Source organism: Mercenaria mercenaria, chromosome 18 (genome assembly GCF_021730395.1).
Source record: "Mercenaria mercenaria strain notata chromosome 18, MADL_Memer_1, whole genome shotgun sequence".
In the NCBI taxonomy this organism is placed as follows: Eukaryota; Metazoa; Mollusca; class Bivalvia; order Venerida; family Veneridae; genus Mercenaria; species Mercenaria mercenaria.
In genome coordinates, this window is record NC_069378.1 from 42,636,254 (window position 1) to 42,656,002 (window position 19,749).

Consider the following 19,749-nt stretch of genomic DNA (forward strand, 5'->3'; position numbering starts at 1 on the left):
AAATGTGTACTTAAAGCTTTTGTAGAGTAATAAAAGCCCCCACCCTCCCGCACACCCCCAAAAGAAGATTCGTTTTGAAATGAGATGCATAAGTAAAAATATTTGATAACAATGTAATTTTATGCAAATATTTTATGAAAACATAAATACTGTCTGCAACAATGACAAATAGACCATGAAGTAAGACAACAATTGAACAAAGCACGTATTACGTAAACGCCAGTCAAGGATGTCAATCAAATGTACATATAAGTATAAACAATCTTTATGATAAGCGACTTAAGAAGTTATCTCTGTTACATTAACACTGTCCCTGATTATAAGCGATAATGCATTTGAGTCCATCAAATGCTCTTATTTTGTTTGCCCTGGTTTCAAATGTTTTTATTGGGCCTGTGTCATCACAGTGGATAGAAATAGGCACAGAGTTGAGGAGGTCAATTGGATCTGCAATTACGATAAGAGACTACTTCCAAATTGAGGGATATATTAGAGTATTTGAAGCATACGAATGGATCAGTGTAAGTAATCTTTTAAAAGTTTATAGTTTGTTGAAAATGGGCACAGGTAAAAATTAAGATCTGTAAATGATAAAGGATAAGGGAACTGCAAAGTGATCGGCTAAGCTGGCGAGCTGAATAAAGTCAAGATTTTACAGCAATGGTACTTTTGCATGTTGTATCTTTTCTCTTACAATTACCGTGACACAAGGTTACATTTGAACTGTTAAGCAACCGCCTTATATCACAATATTTTGTTTGATCAAATTGCTCAATAGCTAAAGCTCTATATGTGTTTGTCTCTGTCATATTTAGTGAAAACTAATTTCTTTTTAACATGCACAACTCTCTTAAGAATATATCTAATTATAATTACAGCGATATATTTTTTCGTGGGTGGGGGGGCGGGGTGTGGAGGGTAACTCTATTTTTAACAATATTTCAGTTATGTAACGGCGGGCAATAAACTTAACCAGTTTTCCTGGATTTTGTACCAGTACAAACCTGTTCTAAGCAAGTAACTGTCAACTTCCCAACATGAATCAGAAGTTGAGGACGAATATTTCAGACACAATGTATTTTATCTCACGGAGAACATGCACAGGGACCAGTGAACTATTGTAAACACTTGCAAAGCATTAGGAATGCATTTATCCAGACAGGTATAAAGATCCACAGATTGTTTGAAAAATGTTATATAATTGTTAATAGTTACTTGAGGGTTTTCAGCTTTAAGTAATGAAAATAATGTATTCGTGTGTTGGTTCCTTTAGATTGTAGCTGTATGATGCATAATATGAAGTGCTTTTATTTTTGCGAAAACCTTTACTGCATCAGAAATTTGTTTTCACCTTTTCTTTAAAGAGATTTTAGCTTCAAAATGAGTTTAGTTATTTCTTTGTGAAACAGTTTTAAGTCAGACTATTATTTTCAGGTGTTGGTCGTTTCCTAAAAGAGTTAAGCTTTATGATATGAGCCGCATCATGAGAAAACCAACATAGTACATTTGCGACCAGCAAAGATCCAGACCAGCAGTCTGGTCAGGATCCATGCTGTTCGCTAACAGTTTATCTAATTGCAACAGACTTTTAAAGGGAACAGCATGGATCCTAACCAGACTGCACTGATGCACAGGCTGGTCTGGATCCATGCTGGTCGCAAACGCACTATGTTGGTTTTCTCATGGCGAGGCTCATATATCATATTGGCTGGTGTCTGTAAAACATTACTGCATCAGAATAAAAATGTACAAATTTGACCCTTTCTTAGATTTAAGGTTTATGGTATGCCGCGTGACTGCTGTGATAGAATCATTCCATGATAAATAATATAAAATGTTATAGAATGCATTTATTGAAGTACTTGTCTGTCAATAATCAATAGCCAGTCAATAAGTATTTAATTACATGATGTCGGAACCATATACCGGTCAATAGCACAAACCATGGATCAATGTTTTTTATGAGTATGACAGGGCGAAAGATACAAAATTAATATTTTTGTTTGTGATTATATAGCGTGTCAAAATAAACGCGCACCGCTAATAAATAAACAAAAGAACATGTTGACAGCATTTCTGGATTATCAGGTGACACGTTTAATCCAGCAAATATTTTGCTCTTCGGTTTTCAGAAGTCAATTTTAGTGTTAAAATATAAACGGTGCTTTAAAAATCGTCCGGTTTTCAGAATTCGGAAGTTCCGATTTTCAGAGGTTATAAATATATAGAAATAAGAACAGAAAAAACGGGACCTAACTTTTGTGCGGTTTTCAAAGATTTCCGGTTTTTAGAAGGTCCGGTTTTTGGAAGTTACACTGTATTGTAATAATTCTTTATATTTCTTGTTCTAAATAACAGATGGCTCCAGGCACGAACTACTATTGGGTTTCATTTACAGTCGACTCTACGGCTGGAACTGTAAGTATATATACATTCAGTTGGTACATTATTTATGATTTCAACTAACGAAATAAAAATGCCTTTTAATTTTTTTTCTGAAAAATAACTATATGTTATCACATGGAACGGCAATTTTTATTTAATCTTTACAATCCGGTTTAAAGCCTGTCATAAAAATATTTTGATATGAACTTATATTATTATATTTAATTGAGAAATAACAACATTGTATTATATAGAGATTCTGTAAACTTGTTAATAGTGCCCCGTATTTTAAGAAGAAAGTAAGGGTACGTAGAAATGAGCGGTGTCCGTCCTTCCACCGCCTGTCCGTCCGTCACACTTCATGTCCGGTCTTTAACTTTGCAATTCATTAAGGAAATCTGGAATTATTTGGCCCACATATTCCCCATAATTAGAGGACGTGTTGCTCACAATACGTCAGAGGTCAAGGTCACACTTGAAACTCAAAATAATAGGTCATTTTTGTCGGGCTAATAGTTTTGTTTTGCATGGATAGATGTTCAAGTTAATTGGCACAAACAGTTACCATAACAAAATGATATGTCGCATGTAAGGCCCAGACCTTGAGGTCAAAAATATTTTGCAGTAATTTGATGTAACTTTTGTACGCATTTACTTGGAATAAAATATTTACATAAAGAAGACAATGTGTCTTATGCAATACCCAGAGCCGTCTAGCAAAGGTCAAGGTCACAGGTACCCATGTAAACGTTTTTTCCTTTTGATGGTACCCCCTTCCCTTTTGTGTGATAAAATACAATACATGTGTTTTTTATCAAAGTTCCAATTAATTTTAAAAATGAAATTATGTTTAAAGTAAAATGATTGGTATTGATAAATATAAAAGAAACAATTAACGATCGTAGATTTCCAGAATGCAAACTCAGGCATTAGTTACAACTTTATTTTATTTATAGGAAATACAGCATTATTATGATTGCATTATTAACTGTTACCGGTGTAGTTTTAAAACAAGTTTTATTTGTACCATAAGCATGTTGTCTCTATAAGTCATGCATTTTATTTCTTTATCAATTACACTCTTTAATATGAGAAAATATTTCATAACATTTTTATTTCTTCTTTCGAACCAATTTAGAAAGAAGGTCGTATCAAACCTCTTAAATATAGATAGTAATATCTGAAAGCATTCACCAATTAAATATTCCTACATACGTCTTAATGAACTCTCTAATGTCGGTATATATAAGTATAACTGATAGGCATTTTAGTATGTTGCCCCTTTACTTTAAAGAGGATATTGCGTTGACTTGCATGTTTTGTGCAAAATGTCCCTAGGTGGGAGACGTTGGTCACTCTTTCACAATTTCTTGTTGTCAACTTAATTGAAATAATGTCAAAAGCTGTTGTAATTCTATTGCACATTTATGAAAACATTGGAACTAGGAAACAGGATTTTAAAAAGTACTGTTCGGTAAAGCCTGTATGAAGTGGGAAAGCCAAATAGTGCTGTATTCATTCTAAAGTTAGACTAAACTGAAATGTTTAATTTGAAAATAAAACTGACTGAAATACACCAAGAACCAGGTTTAAGCTGGAGGTTTCTTCAATAGATATTACACTCAGTCGTACACCTCGATTAATATCCCCTCAATTTGTACCTTGACCATGATGTATATATGATAATATATTCTTTTCTATCCTGTAACTTTCATATACATATCTGTATCAGTTGACGGATTCACACATTTGGACGCATAATATTAATTTGCTTACCATTAACTAAATTAAAACTATTATTATTGTGTGGTGTTTTTTTTTGCAGAGGTATTCATGTGATGGAGACGTTTTATGGGATTTTCGACCTGCCAGTGGGCTAGTAAGGACTCCGTACAATCCAAGATGTGTTCCAATTTACTAAAGTTTCACAACAATTTGAATATAGAGATACAACTGTCAATGTAAACTCTTGACAAAAATAAAGCAATTGTTGTTTAATCATTAACCACTCATAATTACTAGTATACTAATGCAAAAATCCTTTTTGGGTATTCAAGACGAAAAAATTAATTTTAAAAACACCTCAATGAAAGAAAGTCTAGAATGTATCAAGCCTTTGGCGAACATAGATAACTCAAAATTTACGCTAAATTGAAAACTTTACTGCATCAACCTAACCGCTCCGATAGCAAAGTGGACCGCTTCGAGTGCGGGAGGCCGTGGGTTCGCTCCCTTACCGCGTCATACCGGATACCTGAAAAATAGTACGACCAGAAATAGATTCCTTGGTGACCACACAGCATCAAGAGGACAGTCCTAAGACTAGTCGGTCCGGTGCCAGTGTAATGTGACTGGATGTGAAATCATGTCATGTGTCCAAGCGTAATATTCTAGTAAGCTAAGCACTCTGCTCACGCCTACAAGCAGACGCCTGAAAATAGTGTATGAAAAGACGCTGATCTCGAACATACACACACACGTAGATGCATGTGTAGTAAACTGCATCATATTCGACGGTACAAACTTATTTGTAAAAAGAAGAGTTACTTGAGCCAAAAAAAAGCACACTTAGCAAGGAAAAATTGCAACTACCCCGCTATACTATATATACTATATTTTATAATTCGGGATTTAATATCATAAGGCAGTTTTTATCTTCTATAAACCCTGTATTTTCATATTTCCATGGGACAACCATGAGAAATTATTACATTTGGATTTAAACTTATCAAAGTTTAATTACTGTTAGAAATAAGACATGTCCTAGCACTGAATTTTATCAGTGTACAGACGAAGTGTTTTAAAAGTTAAAACCTGCTGAATTTTACAGGTGGTATTTGTTTATGAAATAACAAGTAGAAAGAGAAAGTACAAAACAAATATGTACAAGGGCGGGAAAATCAAACAAAACAACTTGATGACTGTAAACAGCGTGACTTAGATCACTTTTTTCAATAGCAGGGAATAGAAGTGTGTGACATCAAAATTCTAAAATGGATTCTACTATTTTTCTCCTAAAGTAAACAAGGTTTATGTTAAATTTCTATTTAAAGGCAAATAAAGCATTGTCCTACCTAATATTAAAACATAAAAACATCTATAAACGTCATAAAATTATGATGGAAAATCTTGATGAAACAATCAGATGAATTATTGTGCATTGTTTTTGCTCGTTAATATGCGCCTGCGTTACATAATTAGTCTAATGATGATGTACAATGTTAAAAATAATTACCTCATCATTTATTATATAAAAAAAATACTGATGAGACCGCACGCTGAAATGTTGATAAAACAAAGCAAACCAACCACATTCATGTCCTCATATCAATTAATAATCTACATGCCGCTTTACACATCCGAAACATTTTATTCTGGTCTTAGCAACATGCTAGACATATTAAAAGTTGCCTTAAAAATTGTTATATTATAAATTGCATTAAAATGTTGTTTCCTAATAAATGAAGTTCAGCTATATATTGCCATCATGTTGATTTTTGCCTTAAATGTTGAGTTATACTATATGCATTAATACATTGTTCAAAAAAGTAGATTCATGAAAGGTCAAACAAAATGGTCCGTGGGCCAAGGCCAAAAAAATTGAAAGTCGTAACCCAGAAATTAGGCAAAGGTTGAGCTATACCATGATGTTATACTATCATTCAGGAAACATTTAAGGGTGGATGTCGGTCTGTGCGACATGTCAGTAAAATTAAATGACGATTTTAAAAGCGTTGGTGTCTAATAAATATAATTTAGCATTGCATAGGGATATCGCTGATTTGATGGTAAAAGAGACATTTATGCGACATTTCTTATAACAAATCTTATCTTTAAATGCCTGAAATAATCAATAATTTCTTTTGGTTGTCAAAGAATGCTTACGCTATGTATTATATACTAAATAAAATGTAAAAAGTAAGGGTTGATGTACCCCACCCACCACATTAGTACATATACTTATGTGGGAAATCTTTAGGACTTTTAATCCTTTATAAAGGAACAGAATCCTAAACAGTAAAGAAAACAAAATGAATGAATAATTAACTAAAAATTCAGACACCTTTGCACTTTAATGTCAGTGGCTAAACCTATGGTTTGTGTTTCATTTCTGGGCGAATTGCATACTGACAGACCTATTCTTTGTTAGTGCAGTAGAAATGATGAAAGCATTGCAAAAAGTAATACGACCGCAAAAGTTTTATGGAAGTTCCGTATGGGGAACATCAAAATGGAAGCAAATCCAGCAATATAAGTCTTTATTCAAGATGATAGCTATTTCAAATTAATCCAAAATTATTATACATATGGGTTAATGCCACCAAGTTTTTATATTTTAATGACTTTAATTCTCTTCTATGCTAGCTTAGGTCTTCTTAGTTGTCATTATGTACGTAGAAATTAACCCAAATTTAAGTTTGTTAAACTACCAACAAAACAGGTTATTTAGTTACACAGACTATTCAAATTAAGACGGCCACCACTTTCCAAATTTCAAATAACTGCATTAAATTGATCAAACATGCACATATGAAAGAGGCGTAGCTCTTTAAAGGTCAAAACTATAACCTGAATCATCTGATATTGACTGAAACATGTTACAGAGGATTTTACCGCTCACAAAATGACTACCTGAAATCGGTTACATGTCAAATATTGATGAGCTACTACTGCTTAAATATTCAGTATTATAAAACAAACCAAATAAGTTTTCAAGGATTGAAGTTTGGTTATCCAGATCAATCTAATAAAAATACTGTCCTGTCATTTTCAGACTGGCCGCCAGAAATAAGTTTGCAAACATACATATGGATAAGATCTAAGTAATCATTGCTGTAATAGAAGTTAAAATAATTTCAATTGGAAACTACGTTACCAATACGATCTACTTCTCTTGTTTTAATCAAGAAGCCGCCATTTTCAAAATGCATACCGTAAAAGACATTGCAATAATATGATTTAAATACTGTTTTTATTCTAAACATGTTACTCTCAATTTTCATTCAAAGGATTTTGAATGTAGCTAAAATGTTATATAATTTGTATCAGAATGGCTGCCTGATAGATGTTACATGTACAGCGTATCCTAGTAGAATAAAGAGAAAACATTTAAACATTTTTTTGAAATATTTAAAAGGATTTATAAAGTTTATGTTTCAATGCAAATTGCATTTTTCTGTTAAAATTCAGCTAAATATGTACGACCTCTTTTTAAAAACAAAGCCCTATCTGATCACACAAACGGAAATTAGCATATACAGTTCTAAACCTATCAAAGCAATTTAAGATACATATATACTGATGTACCTTTTGGTTGTGCTTGAACGTTTTATCTGTTTTATTTGAAATAGAAATTGTCAGATATATCATAATGCCAAATCCCTTTAATATCATTCAACAAAATCCTTTCAATGCGTATTCCTCTGGAATAGTGCCAAAGTATTATGAATACATCTGTAGTCATGCATTTGCTTGACATAATGAACAGGTAGTCCAAAGCTTCGCAGCTATAAATTGAGCAAGTCCTGAAGTCAAGAAGCCGTGTATCGTATCTGGGTTTTTTTTTGGTTGTATGAGTAATAATTATTGGTATTGTTGTAATTAATATTTAACGTAACGTATGCTTCAATTCCTTTTAGGATGTAGCTTAATGATATTACTACGGAATAATTCACTTAACATAAAAGAGTTTTTACAGATACATGTATGTCATAAAAATATCAATACGTTTTCCAAACAAATAGTGCAGACTCTGTATGTAAGTATGTACATATGCATCTATGTGTGTATGATGAACTTATTCTGATACTGATACCGAAAAGTGACTTCTCGCAACCTCTCATATAAAAAATTAGAGTATATTTCTGTCATATGGTGTACATAGGTGTTATATATAATGTGTCCTCTTGTGTAGTTCTGAAACATACGTTACCGAAATTAGATTAAGTAGTTACTAGACTTAATGGTTGAAACACAGTTTCATACCGAGGTAATCTATATGTAACAGTTGAAATACACCAATTTTTGAACGAACTAGTTTGTTTGTATTTGTTAATAGTTTTGAAAGTAGAATATTGAATTTTAGTAAGAACTTAGAACTGACAATAATGATACCACAACCACGATATGAACAAGGAGTCTTATCTATGTTTTCGTTAAGGGAATGTAATATGAATTCGTAGTTCAGCAATTCCGCCCCACAGTATAAGTGATATTTGAAAATCACCGTTATCAAAGAAACAGAACTATTTTAAAAAGCATGTTTTGCCAAAAGTGTCATTTGTTTCACTACATGTACCCATGTTGTACTGTATATGTATGATGCTCCATAAGTTCAAAATGTGCCGTGTTTATTTACATCAGGAATTACATCAGCAACTTTGAACACTTAATGCATATAAACCGATAATTTCAGTAATGAATACAATCTTACCTTCCATAAATATCAAAACAACGCATTAAAAATATAAAATCCTCTGTCTTGAATCCACCTAAGTCCATCGAAACCCCAAAACTATCCTAGCTTTAATGTTACTTAATGTTCTGTGTAATCTTGGTAACGTATGTTTCATAATATATGATTCATTTAATCTTTGTAATGCTGTAAAAGCCGACTGAGTAGGTGCTTTGCAATACCAGTAAGCATGATTTATGTATTAGCCTGGAATAATAACATACGACATATAAAATTGAATAGGTGACCTTTAAAACCTAGGTAGAGAGGAGTGGATAAGGTGCCGGCTGCTCAATCCAGGGGTTGTGGGTTCGAGCCCCACTGGGGTCACGACCATGACCTCTCATATGGCAACAGTATTGGTTTTTCCAGGAAGCGGACTCAAGAGTGGTTTCAAACAGCTTGATGTTTTCATTTCAATCGAGCTAAAACAAATTAGTATAAACTAAAACCTAGGTAACGGATATTTGATTCTTAGATACCCTCACGTTCTGTATTTATTTTGAATGAAAGTCAAAAATATTCAGACTGCGTACATACTGTAACCAAGTCTACTGTTAATTATCAATATGCTATCTTTTGAAGCAGAAGCCATAAAAATTGGTATTAAATCTATGCTATCTTTACAGTGATACTGAAAGAGGCATATTTAGACCTTGAGCTGACAATAACCCCCCATCCCCCCTCTAGGGATATTTCTACGCTATGATTTTCTTGAAGCATATAATATGAGCTATCGTTCCAGAAATTCTGCCACCTGGCAGTCGGGTTCTTTTACGTTACAGCCCACTTTATACGTTACCATTAATAATTTCTAGAAAATACTGACTGGCACAACAGTTAGCCATAAATGGTTTACTAGCTACACAATATATCAATATATAAAGACAGAATATACAGATTTTTATTTTGCAGGTAAAATTACATTTATAGGCATGTGCTTTACGTTATCAAATGTACGTTACCAAAAATTGTAATGAAAATAGAAAATATAACTATGTGAAGTGTCTATTTCAAAAGTGTTATAAAAAGAGGTTATAACAGATAAGAGCTTCACATAATTATATTGGTTGTTAAATATTTCTAATTATTAAGAAAATTAAGCGGTAATGTATAGTAAAGAAGATAAAATAATATAATGTTGACAATATGAGTTTCAAATTTATAATTATTATTATTTTTAAAAAAGTCGAAAAGTATTTAGGATGTGGTAAAATATTTTGTTTAAACAGGTATGTAACATGTACAAATTTCATAAATATGTATTATATATTTTAAAACATAAATATATCACAAAGTATAAATCTATGTAACGAAAATTACTAATTAGATAAATTATATATAATTTTCTTCAAACTAAGTCACCATCAAGATTAACAAAAAAGAAAACACAAAACAAAAAAAAAACATTTTTCATGTGAAATGAATCTGATTTCATTGAGTTGAAAATGAAAGGAAATGAAAAGATATTAAAATGAAATAAATTACAAATGTGTGAACTGATTTGCAGAGAGTGAATGCTCAAACTTGCTTCATATATATAGCACCTTCGAATTATTCAATCCATTATAATGTTACAGTCCAGCATTTGTTAAAAACGTCAGTAGATGCAAGTAATGAAGCTGGTCAGAAATATCCTATGGTAACTCGGCTGTTGCTAAGAAGGCATATTCTTTGGTTCTGCAGTCTAGAGGTGGATTTAGTAACATAATTGTTAGAATGGGTGTGTTTCACACAATCTGCTCTACATTTGGGCCTGTAGGAAAATTAATGAAGGTCTATGGTCTTGCAAAACTTGTAATAGAATCAGGAATTTGTTCTACTGGTTCACTTGATAAAGTATTACCAGGTAAACGCTACACCCATGCCCTAAATGAAGGACTGTCATGGAAGCTCTTGAGTGTTTGCTTTTATGCAAGTTTGAAAAGACAGAAACCTGCAAGGAAAGCATTTCAGAAGACATTAATATTACAGAAACGGACTGAAAGTCCATGCAAAGAAAAAGGTGTTTGAAATAATAACTCTCCTGACTTTGAAGAGTATTTCAAATCAGAAATCAGAAAGGGTAAAAGTGGCTAAACTGCTCAATTTTGGTCAATGCATGTAGACCTAATTCACATGATATTGATGCTCATCAAAGCAACACAGATCAATGCTCTTGATTTACATATAGCATCTCTGTACAAACTGTGATCTTTGTTCTTCGCATTTGACCACAATAATTTTGCTCGCTACCTCCTTGTTTACCTGTTGACATTGATGAATATTGATCCAGGTGCAAAAGAGCTACCCCGAAGTAATGATTTTAGTGTATCTAGGTCTTCTGTACCGGCATTGAGAAATGCTGCAGATATTATTACAGAGCAGACAATTAACAGACATGAAAATTCTGAGGTTGGCATACTTGGTTTCAATAGAAACTATGCTGTATATTTCCACTGGCGCATGACTCGTCATTACAGAGCAAGGTATGTTGAAGCAACACTTCAAAATGCAGACATACATAGTGAAGACATGTCCAACCACAAAGAAATATAACCTGCTCAGATAGGCATGAGTGAAGAGGAAGTTAACAGGGTTATGATGGCATAGCATCCTTCACAAACCCATTCCAGGCTGAAAAAAAACAACAACAAAGATGAAATTTATTGTGTGTCGTCTGGTATTCTTGCGAAGCAGAAGTTGCTCATGACCTTAAGGCAACTGAAATAGGTGAACAGACAATAGATTTGATTATCAAAAGAAGATTGATTGAAAAATCAGTTCCTTTCCAAGACCCCATGAAGAGAAGAAAACTTAAAACATTTTCCACAGCTGAAGTCAAAAGGAAAGTAACCGCTTCTCAAAACAAAATACTACAGATAAGAGCAGAACGTAAAATATATGAACAGTTGGTACTTTTGGCTGTTCAACACAACTTAGATCTAGAATTGACACTTTCTTTTCCTCTAGGACCTGTCACCTGGCAGTTATAGCTACTGCAACTGGAATGCCAATGAAAACATACACGTCAAAACGACTTCACTATGTAGAGGCTGCAGCCGTCGAAAAAGATGACATTGTTTTGTTGATTGACAGTAACACCCTGGTGCAAAACTTAGTAACCATTCCTGCAACATTCCACGACGGAGCCGAAGCTGTGTTCAGTAAACTACCTAAGACAGCTCGAGTCGATTTTGTAACTGACACTTACGGTCATCGTGACTGAAAAGCATTCATGTCAAATAGTGAAAACAAAACACAGTGATCAATCTTATTTTTGAACAATGAAAATGTGATTCCTATGCACTAAAGATGAAGAACCTGTATTTTGTTAATGGTGAAGTGTTATTTACTCACAAGTGAAGATGGGAACAAAGTTCAAGCTCAATCAAAGTTAGATCCCCAGATAGACGCGTTTGTGTTATTGGTGGTATCTTCAAAAACACAAAATACTGTTTTATTTCACACTGGAACAGGCAATAATAGACGCCATTTAAATGCTCACAACATCTTTATAAGCAGAGGACAAAGAATCTGCTCAGTTTTGCCTGCTATACACCATCTGACTGGTTGTCAATGACATAACCGGTGCTCGTACAGGGAAAGTAACACCGCTCAAATTAGTAGAGAAAAACCAGGTGTATGTTGCAACATTAGCAGAAGTAGTTCATACACATCACTGATCTGATGACCTCTTTAACAGCATCGAGAATATTGTCTGTGCAATCTATGGATTGAAGAATATAAACACATCAACAAACTTATATATGACATGTTTCTTGCAAAGTATCAAGTACGTGCTGGCAATGTCCCGAGTACATATAATGGTATGGACATGAGTCTATTTCCACTGTGCCAATTGTCACTTAGAATGCACATAACATGTGTGAACTATCAATTTAACCCATTCTACCAAAAGTAGATGAAAGTGGATATTTGTGACACATCAGCAACATGTGACTCTGATGATGACTATGAAGAAGTAGAGATGACCAATATAATTGACACCATATACGAAACAGACAGTGATTATGATGACTTAGGTGACTTAACCCCGCAACTTAACTGTTTCTCAAATTTGACTTATGTGAATTTATTTGGTTAAACAGATAAGCAGTTGTAAGCGTGTATTTTTCAATTACTAAAATACACATTCAGTAACGTATCGTAATGTAGGTTACAATGTCAGTGCTGGGCTATAGGCATTTTCATATCAAACCAGTTCGAACTTGATAAGTTACTCGCATTATCTAAGTTTGAACATCATTATAAAGATTACATAAACAATCTATTGACTGAGAAATGAAAATAATATATCGTGAATTTTAGTAACGTATATAATGATGGTAACGTACTTGTTCTTAAAACTGTTGAACGATCATTCTTAAATACTAATGTAATGTGTATCTCAAAATACTATACTTTAGACATATCTGATATTTTCTGACAATTAAACCCATTGAATTAATTGATACGCGTATTTTTATAAAACAGAATGGTAACGTAAATTACAAAATGAAATGATCGATTTAGAGAACAAAACTAAGCCGGAACATTGACAACAGCATATTCTGCATATTACTAAACCCACTTGCTGATGATTTTGGTTGTTTCTACCATATAAATCACCACATTCCAGTTTTATCATTTATTATATAATTGTTAAGGTAACGTAAATAACAGACTGTAACTCATAGAGAACCCGCTTGCCAGATGGCAGAATTCAGAAATATAATCTACATACAAGGGGCTTCAAAAATAATGGGGTCTACAAAAATCCCTAGAGGGGGGGAGGGTTTCACCTTCCAGCTCTAGGCCTAATTTGTTTTACTGTAATTTGTCGACATCCTATAATTGAGAATAGTAACAGGGTTAAGTCCAACAAAATTATATGTTATTATATGTTCAGTAAACATAGTTTATTTCAACTAAAAGCATAAAAATGCAATTGTTGGAGTATTTTCAATGTTGCTAATTCTTCAAGGTGGAAAATCTGAGTGGCGACTGAGTGGCGACTGTTACGTATGTTACATTTTAAAGTATCTTTATCAAATAAAGGTCAACATTATACATGTAAGCTTACTTTGACATCTAAAATAGAAGAAAACTATTGTTACCCAAAATCTTTCTGAATAAAACTCAAATAGGCTTGATTTATTGAGAAACAGCATGTGATTTATATGTATTACATTTGCATGCATGTTGGCTATAACCTAAACTGACTGCAATATTTTATATTTTCTCATGAAAATATATAAAATTGTTAATCTTAACACAATTATTTGATGATGTCTTATTAAAAAATACAGTAATTTTGATGCTTTTACGAGTTATTCAAAATGGCAAAAATGTAGCTCGGGTGGGTGGGGTATTTTAACCCCTAAATTTTGGTAGAAACCGTCAAAATTTAAAAATCATTGTTACAGTGAATCTTTAATTGATTTAGAATAGTTACATAAGCAAAACTCTATTATCTGAAAGTCAGTATTGAAACAATCTATTAAGAATTCGTATGTAGCCAACAATACTTTCAAAGAGAGAGAATTCCGCATTTTTCATACACAACGTTTACTAAAATGAGTATAATTTTCATTTGACATACGGTAGAAAGCGACATCCGGTCTTAAAATATCCCGGAATGAATGTATTAATGGCTGAAGTGGATGAACCTTTGCCTAATTTCTGGGTTACGAAATCGAAAAATTAGAGGACTTACAGAAACTGGCCCACAGACCAAAAAAAGTTCAAGAATGAAATGATATCAAGATAAAATCTATTAATTTTGCGCGGTTATTGACACGTTACATTATGACGTGCATGACGTCATTTTAATGTTACAATGTTTTGTATCGTTTTTTCCGGGAGTTAATTCATTATTACAGCATTATTATATATATATATATATTTTATTAGTCATAAATGTTGTCGTATTGTCTCATATTTGCATCCGATATATATATATATATTTTTTTTTTTTTTTATTAGTCATAAATGTTGTCGTATTGTCTCATATTTGCATCCGATTGTACATGCGAACATTCAAGTTTTACGGTTAACTACTTTCTTAAGTCCGTGTTGGTTTTGCATGTTTGATCAACTAAAGCAAACCGAGTCTGCAATTATTTTACTTGGTTGCAATCTATGCTTCCAAACTACCTTCTATACAGATTTTATGTTATTATCAAATATGGAACTAGACCGTCATCCTGTTTCATTTTAACGTAGGCGGACAAAATGTGCAACCTAGTAAAACATACTAGTTACAGAAAATATTTTATTCTATAAATATTAAATTGTGTTGATACATATTTGTTTTTTTTTTTTTTTTTTTTTTTTTTTTTTTTTTTTTTTTTTTTTTGATAACTTAGTAGATTTTTCTTATAAATTAGGAATGATCTGGAAAGATAAAATAGGGATTTTGTCCATTAGAGCTTAGTTATGCATGGTTGTGGGTTATCTTGCGGGATTTTGTCAGTATTGAACAGACTCAATCAAACCGAGCCTGCAACATTTTCGTTTATGTCGTGTTGGGCAACCTGTGGTTTTCCACTTTTTTATTTGTTACAAGAAGTGTACGTGATCTCTTTTTTTTCAAAGACGCGAGTGCAATTGCAGTTGACTAGAAGAGTGAACAAGCCAATTAATTCCACAAGAACAGGTTAAACAGAACTTTGACTTTATTGTAGATTTATGTCTTATTATTGATTAGCAGGCTGAAGTTGAAATATAGTCAAGACAGTTTGCCAACTATTTTGGATCAAAAACTGACGATACATTAGGTGGATTAACCAAGGAATAATTCATAACAGAACTGAGAAGGAATGTGCCTTAGGTTTTGTACTAAATACTGTTTTACTAAAAGTCCGACACTTACCTTATATTTAACGTTCAGAAATGTTGGTCGATGTAAGGATTGATCTTACTTGTGATACAAACCAAATTTATAGTATACCTCATGCCCTAATTGCATGTTCACAAATATATGTAATAATTAATACATTCAATCTTATTGTTATTATTATAAAAGATTTATATAGCGCCCTTTTTATTATAAACACGTTCAAAGGCGCTTTACATAACTATAGAAAACACACAGAACGCAAAAGAAATTCATCCTCTACAAGTACAGACACAGAACGATCTGACCAGAGGGACAGAGTGAGATAAAGCCCCCAGAACAGATAGCGAGAAATCATTTTTAGATACAGGCCTGTCCGGCTAACCTAGCTAGCTCTCTGCGAATAGACATTCTGGTTCTTTAACGTGCCCGGTGTATAGCACCGATACACGCGAAGCTGTCTTTCCTGGGAAGAACCAGTACATGCCTCTTATTTAAAGGCATGTTATATAATGAATAAAAACTCAATGAATTGACAAAAAAGGCAAAGCTATAAAACTATCGAAATGTTATTTTGTGTTTACTTATCTGGTATTACAGTTCTGTCTAACATTTTTATATGAGTTGAAATATATAAGCCTTTCAACCATTGCGGGTCCTGTTTTGCGAATAACGTTTGCACCAAACTTCAGACTGGTGATATATAGATTTCATTGTAATTTACTGATAAGGAAAAAGTCTTATTGTCTAAAACAAACTTTTACAGGAAATCTTTTAATTATGTTTTATACAATATCATATTCAGTCACATACTTACTAATACATATTTTAGATTATATCAGATTCAACTGACATAAACCGTAACATAAGATGTATTTGCCGCACTTTGTACACTATGCAGACAGTTTAAAAATTAATAGAAATATTTCGAAAAGTTACCAAAAGGTTCCTTTTATCGTGACGTACCACATATATACTCCCTACTTTTAACAATTTATGTTGAATTAATTTATGACTTACGTTATTTTAATAATTTAAGGACGCTAGTCACTAGTTTCCACAAATCATTAAATTCATATATCGAACAAAACAGTAGTGCTAATATAATACTAACTGTCGAGGTGTCCTTGTGGCAATTTATGGCTTTACAGGGTGCAACCACTCATTGTATATGTATTTATTATTTGCTGTTAGGTGGATAACTCCACATGTTTATCCAGGTAGTGTGAAACTGATTATTCTTAGTTCAACCAAAGTCTGGACTCGATTTATGCAGCCACACAATACGTCAGTGCAAATTGCCCTACAGCAGCATAATCTCAACAATGGCTCGAAGTTTGTCTTGTTTCTTTCTATCTATCTATCTTTCTTTCTTCTTTATTTATTTATTTCTTACTTTTTCTTCTGGTACATGTCACAATTCTCATTATAAATGGTTTACATTAATTACACTTTTAGTAGCAAACATATCAAAATTGTAATTGTTAAAATAAAAGGCTTATCAATAAAATAATTGTTATTATTTAACATGCACATACTACCAGAAACGCATAACATTTACTCTGAAATAGGTCTGTAAGAAGGTGGTCTCTTAACACATCTGGTCTCTAAGTACAACATAAGTTCTTTATCAACACAAAAAGAAACTGACAAGGTCTTCTCCTAAGCAAGTTTGAATGTCACGAAAGCGTGTCCAAAAGATATATACTTGATAACTTTTTGGTTATTCGAACCAGTCTACGACAGGGCGCCTAGCTATAGTCGGACCGTCATATTACACTACCATTGTCACATTCACAAAAATAAATGCTTCATTGATAGCTTACAGTACAACACATTGGGACTGATATATTTTTTTTCATATTAACATTTTATTATCTCTGTTCATGTCTCAGAATTCAGCGATGGCTTTAACAAGCCTTTTCAACTGATCCGGACTAGAGATTGAACGTCATTACAAAATAACATTATCCGTGTCCAGACGAATTATTTTATAATATACAATAGCGAATTAATTCGTCGTAAACGGGTGCATTTGAAGTTTTATATTTACATTCGATATTCTTTTTTATTCTATTTTTACGTACTTTTAAGTGCATGCTTACCTGTTAAAAAACACATGAGAGTGAAACAGCGAGCACCAAAGAAAAAAAAACTGTCATTTTATCAAAAAGTGAAGTGGAAAGAATGAACATTTTTGTATAAGCATAAAATAAACAGTCCATAACTATAAATCATTTAATATTTAAATGCGTTTTGCATGTCTAATTGAGATAGATTATTTACAAAAAGACAAATCCGCACAAACATAATCGAGCGTTTTAAATGCTATTTGAAACTATTACAGCACAAAAAGTTTATGCTATATATGTTAATGATGAACTTCAAATTTTGTTCTGTCTGCGTTTTAGCTTTTACACCTGAAGTTATTTCATTTCATATTTCGCAATGTCAAGTATGTTTCAATGTTTTAGTCTCTGAAATCTTGACAAAATTCTACATAAAATTATGTCCATTGACGGAACCCGCCCGCTTAGCTCGATAGGGAGAGCGCCGATCTACAGATGCTTTTATTATTATATTGTAATGTTGGTTGACCTTTTTTTTTCAACAGTTGAAAATGGTAAAATATTAATCTGAATATCTATGAAATTTATGGGTCGAATATAAAACTAACAAAATAACAAATGTACAATTAATATGTATCATTGTTCATTTGATTACATAGAACTGATTATTTTCTGTTATAAAAATGTCTAGGGATAAAAATGTTTAAATAGTTTGCCTTTATATGTTTAGTGAAATAATTTAGTGTTTTTTTAATTCTCGGTTTTAGAAAAGGGCCACATAACATTCATCACGGACAAAGTGACAAAGTGGCAGAATTTTTTATGCAAAACACAGAGTATTTTTCATGAAGATAAAAACTAGTTTTACCTACTTAATGTGATCTTGTCCATTGATCAATGCGCTTTATATAAGGACTACATCAGTCGCAAGCAAAATGAGTTATATTATTCTTTCTGTCGTTTATCATTTTTGTCGTTTTTTTTCGCTTGAACTGAGGATCAATACATAATGTTAAATATTTACCATTTTAAATGCTTTTATACTTTAACTCATCTAATACAATAACTAAATCCTCTTTACTTTAACTCATCTAATACAATCGCTAAAGCAATATCGTGTTTCTTTTGCAGAAATAATATACATGTATGAATTTTAGCGTGATCCTGATTTAGTTAACATAGGGATATGCGAAAAATTACTAGACAAATCGCTGTGTAGTTAAACTTTGAGACGGACCAGTATGATCTTAATAAGAAATTAAATATGTTAGATATAAACCAGCGTTTTAGAATTTTACCTGCTGAAACATTTCCGTTCAGTTTACTCGGATTCGCTACTCTTAAACTTCATATGAACCAAAAAGGATAAACAGTAGGTAACAAATCGGCAACTGCGTGAAAGGCTGCGCAGTAACAACTCCCGTAACAAATGATAGAATACACTAATCATTAGCATGCATAATATAACACTCAAACATAACATTTTGCAAGTATATCCCAGATAGCAGACAGGCGTTGGCCCAACGTTGGACCAACTGCAGACTAGTCGTTGGTCCAACGAAGATTGCCAACGTTGGCCCAACGCCATTTTGCTAATTGGCGCAACGTTGGCCCAACAGTTGGTACACCGTTGACCAACGACTGGTATCCTACACTGATCATTGGCCCTCCATTGGGCCAACAACTGGTATCCTACACTTATCGTTGGCCCTCCATTTGGCCAACAGCATTTTTCTGTCTATCATGGTTGGTCCAACGTTGGGCCAACTCCATTTCTTTGTTGGCCAAAAGAAGGATGCCAATGCTACAGTATCCCAACGATTACGAATTTGAAAAAAAAAACTAAAACTAATATATTATTTAGTACACATGATTTTTTTCAAATAATTCTGATTTTGTTTAACATTTAACAAAAACAAATCTAACATTTATTTTAATTTTGTTTGCAAGTTTCCTGAACAAATATAACCGAATATTTCATCACTACAACATGTCAAATATTGATTCCAGCCTTTTATAAA

At 32.8% G+C, this 19,749-nt stretch overlaps 1 protein-coding gene across 1 annotated transcript; it reads left to right on the plus strand.

The window, feature by feature from the left end:
- Positions 1–274: 274 nt before the first annotated feature.
- Positions 275–4,383, plus strand: LOC123538904 (uncharacterized). Its single transcript, XM_045323312.2, has 3 exons — positions 275–521; positions 2,359–2,418; positions 4,211–4,383. The coding sequence occupies exons 1-3, from the start codon at positions 330–332 to the stop codon at positions 4,304–4,306; spliced, it is 348 nt and encodes a 115-aa protein (XP_045179247.2). The 5' UTR covers positions 275–329; the 3' UTR covers positions 4,307–4,383.
- The last annotated feature ends 15,366 nt before the right edge of the window (positions 4,384–19,749 follow it).